This window comes from Tupaia chinensis, unplaced genomic scaffold, assembly GCF_000334495.1.
Source record: "Tupaia chinensis unplaced genomic scaffold, TupChi_1.0 Scaffold000600_1, whole genome shotgun sequence".
NCBI classification, from domain to species: Eukaryota; Metazoa; Chordata; class Mammalia; order Scandentia; family Tupaiidae; genus Tupaia; species Tupaia belangeri.
Window position 1 is genome coordinate 8,732,391 of NW_006160117.1, and position 5,764 is coordinate 8,738,154.

A 5,764-nucleotide genomic window follows, 5' to 3' on the forward strand; every position below is an offset into this window, starting at 1 on the left:
ACCAGCCGGGTGGCAATGGTGGCTAAGATGGCTGGATACCATCCAGCTGACTGCAATCTCTCAGTCCCGGGCCTGGTGGCTTGAAAAAAGATTCTGGGTGCATGTGTGCATGCGTGCATGTAATCCTGAGAGGAGAACGAACGAGAAGGGATTATGATGTGGTCATGTCTCCTGGGGGATGCTTTGTCACTTTCTTCCTTTTCTTCCTCTCTCTCTCCAATAAGCATATGCACCCTAGAGCCAATTATAAAAAATAAATAAAATAAAATAAAATAAGAGCTGACATGTGGCCTGGTGGTTAAGGGAGCTGGATCTCATACAGCTGACTTTACAACTCAAATCCCAGACCCCACATCTTGAAAAACATGCCTGGTACATGTGTGTGCCTGCCCAGTATCCCAACAGGGTGGAAAATGGGGAACAAGAGATTGTGGGACCATGCTCCTCCTTTCTCTCTGTCTCTCTGTTGCTCTCTGGCAAGTGCATGCATCAAATTTAAAAAAGAATAATAATGGTAAAATAAAATAAGATTGGCTATATGACATAGACTTTTTAGAATTAGCAGGGAAAATATTCTTTTTTTTAAGAATTATTTAACTTTATTTATTTTAATTTGACCAGAGAGAGACAGAGACAGAGAGGGGGAAAGTGAGAAAGCAAGCCACCAGGTCCAGGACTCGAACCATGGTCAGCCATGTGGGAGTGTCCAGCGCCTTAACCACCATGCCACCTGCTGGCCCTAAGCAGGGAAAATATTCTAAAGTCTCTTGCAAGTTATTTCCTTCTTTACCCAAGATAAGGCTATCAAAAAATGTTGTTACTAGAACTCAAATAACTTGTTACAATAGTACGTAAGATTAGTGTTAAAATTAAAACTACTTTTATAAATACTGCTTTCACCTCTGTCAGTTTGAAAATGTGAGAAAAGTTATGAATAAGGAAGCAAAGGGGGAAATAATAACATAGCTTTTTAAATTTATTTTTCTATTTTTTATATTCAATCACTGTGTATCACTACAGCACACCAATTGAATTTTTCCATCATGAATACACTGTATATTGCTTCAAAGGTATTTACCATACATGTTATCATAATAATCAAAATCAATTCTGAAAGTGCATACTAAGCTAAGAAATATACTTCATAAATATACCATGTAATTTTTTAAAAGATTCAAAGTCAGTATTTTATACACACACACACACACACACACACACACACACACACACACACAGTGTGTGCCACCATGCATGAGGGGAAGAAAATATATAGATTGATTATATTTGGGCCAGCAGGTGCTGTGGTGGTTAAGATGCTGGACTCTCACATGGCTGACCATGGTTCGAGTCCCAGACTTGGCAGCTTGCTTTCTCACCTTTTCTCTCTCTCTGTCTCTCATTTATGAGCACACATGCTCTGTAGTAAATTAAAAGATAAAATAGTATAGATTTATTCTTAAGGTAGGTGTATTGGTTCAATTTGTATGTTATCATATTTGTCAAAATTATTTTATTCCTAATACTGTTTTAAGGATACATCAATATGATTGCTTGATAAATGATGCCTATGCTGTATTGTTTATGACCTTCAAATGTTCACAGACCTGCAACTCCTCGAGTCTCTGCTCCATGATTTCGTAATCAGTGACGCTGAGCTGATGTATGGAGAGTTTGGTTTCTGACTGCTGGATCCATGTTCGGATGGTACTCATTGTTTCCTGATAGCGTATGGGTGGCAAAGTGTCAAAAACTTTGTCAAAAGATAAAAAAAAAAAAGAGAGAAAGAATTAGTTGACCCTTTTAAACTTTGTCATCATGATTTAAGTTGTCAGCAAACCTAATCACAATACTAATTTCAAATATTAACAAATGTAAAAACCTGAAATGTAGATTAGAATATGATTATGATGAGGAAGACACATTTCCATTTCTTTCTAGAATGCCAGGGAATTTGTATTCTAAAATCAGTATTGCAAAGTCTGTATTCTTAAATAAATCCATTTAAGGTCAGAAAAATAGGAAACCAGCTGAGTAATTTGCTTAAGTTCATGCAGATGGCAATTGAAGAAACCCAGTAGCATCCATGTATATCTGATATTGCAGGCTATTCTCTTTCTACACTATGTCACCATTTGCCTTTGGAGAAAAACAGCATCAAGACGAAGAACCATTAAAATGTTGTATTATATCATGTCAACTCTAATTTTACTAAAACAAACCAATTTATGTATGCTTAGCAGATATCAAGAGCCTCAATAATACTCCATATGCATTATTATACTTAATTCTTGTTTTTCTTTTTTTAAATTTCCAGAGGATGCATGCTCCTGCTGGCAGAATTCTGGGCATACATGCACACATGCCCAGCATGTTTTTCAAGTCACTGGTTCAGGATTCGAACCATGCATTCAGCCATGTGGGATCCTGCTGCCTCAACCATCATAATGCTAGGTGGCTATATTGTTTTCTTTAAGAGAAATTTTGCTATAGGGCATTGTTGCTCACCAGAGAGACAGAAAGCAAGAAATCACTGCTCCCCCTCCCCCAGGAGGATGCCACACTGCAATCCCTTCTCTTTCATTCTCCTCTCCAGATCTTGGGGATGCATGCACATGTGCCCAGTGTGAGTTTTAAGGCACTGGGTTTAAGACTCGAATAGCAGTAGACTACATGGTAGGCCAGCGACATAACCATTATACAATCTGCTGGTCCCCTGGCTATATTCTTAATATATACACACACACACATACACACACATATATACACATACACACATATATGTATATATGTATATATTTTATTTGTGTGTGTGTGTATTACTAATTTGCTAATTGTCAATCACCTAGTAAGTTGCAGAGCCAAGATTTTAAGCCAGGCCTGTCTGGTTTCAAAGGCAAAACTACTAACAAAGGGAACTTGCCTAAAATATATAAATACACCTATAAAAATGCATGTATATATTTGTACTTAGCTATATTGACCGTGCTCAAAGAGATTAAACACAAAATAAAGAATTCTGCTGAGAACTGAAAACCACACAAATGACACAACAGAGTTTTAAGAATAATGAAAAAAAAATTCTAGAACTAAAAATTGTAGTAAGTGAAAAGATGTAAATGAATGAGTTTAACCACAAAGTGGGCATATCTGAATACAGAATTACTAAATCTGACATAAATCGGAACTAAATAAATGGATGTAAACATGGAGCAACCAAAGATAAAAAAATGTAGTAAAATGGGAGCCAGCAGATGGTGTAATGGTTAGGTCACCAAACTCCCACATAGACAACTGTGACTCAAGTCTTAGGCCCAGTGGCTTGAAACTCACACCAGGTGCTTGTGTGCTCAAACTCCTGAGAGGAGACTGAATGAGAAGTGATTATGGCATGGCCATCCCCCCTGGGGGGTGAGTTCTCGCTTTCTGTCTCTGTCTTTCTTACAAGCCTTATAGCAAAAGTCCCTCCAACAACAACAAAATAGTAGTAAAATTGTCTAACAAAAATGTATTCCAGATAAAAATATAACAGAAACTACATTTGAAGAGATAATGACTGATAATTTTCCTAAATAAATAAAATCATGATTCAAAGTCCTAGTTTACATCACTGCGTTAAATGATATTATTTAAATCTCATTATCTTAATAGACAGGATGTGAACGTCACTACTATATACCAATTCCTTCTACACTAAATGTGAATATAGGAAAATATTTTGCATGCTATTTAATGAGGTATTCAGATGGTTAAGATAATTTGAGAGTGTTAGAAATGGATACTAAAATGCCAGAAATAGGGAATAATTTAATATGCTTACATTTATTTGGGTACACATACCCAAAATTATTTTAAGAGAATTTATTTAATCAAAACACTACTGATTTTTTAGTGAAAAATTTCTGTAGTACTTTTATCTTGAATATTTCATATAAATAATATGTTTTCATCTCTACTGACCAAATAAATACATTTATGTTTATTTGAATGCTACAGAACTATTAAAAACAAAGGCAAAGAGGAACATTGCTATACTTTGAATGTCCACTTCAAAAAGTCATGTTGAGGGACCAGCAGTTAGCGTAATGGCTATGTCACTGGACTCCCATGTAGTCGACCGCAGTTCGCGTCCCGGACCTGGTGGCTTAAACTCACGCCGGGGGCGTGTGTGTGCATGCCCAGGATCCTGAGGGGAGAATGGAGGAGAAGGGATTACGGTGTGGCCACCCCTTCTGGGGGGTGATTTCTCACTTTCTGTCTCTCTGTCTCTCTCTGTCTGTCTGGTGAGCGCATGTGCTCTATAGCAAAAACAAAACAAAACAAAACAAAAAACAAAAAGTCATGTTGAAATTTAACTGCCACTGTGATGATATTAAGAGGTAGGACTTTTTTTTTTTCTGGAATTTTGCTATAGGAAGCATACACTAGTGGAGAGACAGACAGAAATACAGATAGACACAGAAAAAGGAAAAGTGATAAATCAGCCCTGAGAGGGGATGGTCACACCACAGTCTCTTCTATTCCATTCTCCTCTTAGAATTTTGGGCATGCACACACATGCTCCATGCATGAATTTCAAGCCACTGGATCCAGGACTCAGACCATAGTCAACTATGTGGGAGTTCAGTACCTTAACCACCATGCCACCTGCTCATCACCAAAGAGAGGTAAAATCTTTAAGAGATGATTAGGTAATAGGGTAGCCAACCTCCTGAACGGATTAATGCCGTTATCTTGGGAGTGAATTATCACATGATTAGGCTCTTGACAAAAATAATAAGTTTGTCCCAATATTTTCTCTGTTGCTTCTGCCCTTCTACCACGGGAAGCCTGGTGCCAGTGCCATGGCCCTGGATTTCCTAGCCTTGAGCCAAATAAACTTACATTGTTATAAATTACATAGTCTGTGATATTCTATTTTAGGAGCAGAAAATGAACCAGGACAGACTTTGTTAATAGCAGTGGTGAAAAGGAGAATTTAGCCTGAAAAGGCACTTGAGCAAGTGAGCTATCTATGGGCAGAGATAAGGGGCTATGCTGAATATATTATAAGCTATAATATATAAAGATTGTTTTCACTGAACTTGAACATGTACGTTCTGGGAAACAGTGCTTGTTTCCCTAGAGGTAATGGCTGAGACAACCATGTGTTTTACAGTTTGTCAGAGGTGATATTTATGAGTCCAAATTATTCAGAAGATAAAAATGAGTCAAGAGGGAGAGATAAAGTATACAAAAAATTGATGAAGCTGTTCAAATTATTTATCAGAAAGAGGTCAACACTTTTTTTAGAGAGGCATTTGCTATAGGGCCTATGCACTTGCCAATGAGACAAAGAGAGACAGAGAGATAGAAAGTGAGAAATCACCCCCTGGGGGGACGGCCATGCTGCATTGCGTTCTCTCCCATTTGCCTTTTGGAATCTTGAGCATGTACGCATATGTGCCTGGTGTGAGTTTCAAGCCACCTGTCTTGAATGTGATTGACCATGTGGGAGTCCAACAGTGTAACTACCATGCCATCTGCTGGTCCCAGATTTTTATAAAGATCTATCAGGATGACTCCACCTTCCTGTTTTTACAGAAAGAGGTTGTGTAACATGACAATTACGAAGTCCAATTCTACGTTTTGGTAAATCTGACTTTGGAACTGGCTATCCACTTACTAACTTCAGCTAATTATTTAACCTTTTAGTATCTGAGACTTCATTTATAAAAATTGGGATGGTGGTACTTATGGGAGAGTTAAATGAAGTCCTTCATTCATT

The 5,764-nt window shown here is 37.6% G+C and overlaps 1 protein-coding gene across 1 annotated transcript in view; it reads right to left on the reverse strand.

Moving 5' to 3' along the window:
- Positions 1 to 5,764, reverse strand: part of LOC114009667 (dystrophin-like) — a 142,170-nt gene that overhangs the window by 79,652 nt on the left and 56,754 nt on the right. The window contains exon 7 of the mRNA XM_027775717.1: positions 1,605 to 1,750. Within this exon, the coding sequence (XP_027631518.1) occupies positions 1,605 to 1,750 (146 nt within the window). The remainder of the gene's footprint in view (positions 1 to 1,604; positions 1,751 to 5,764) is intronic.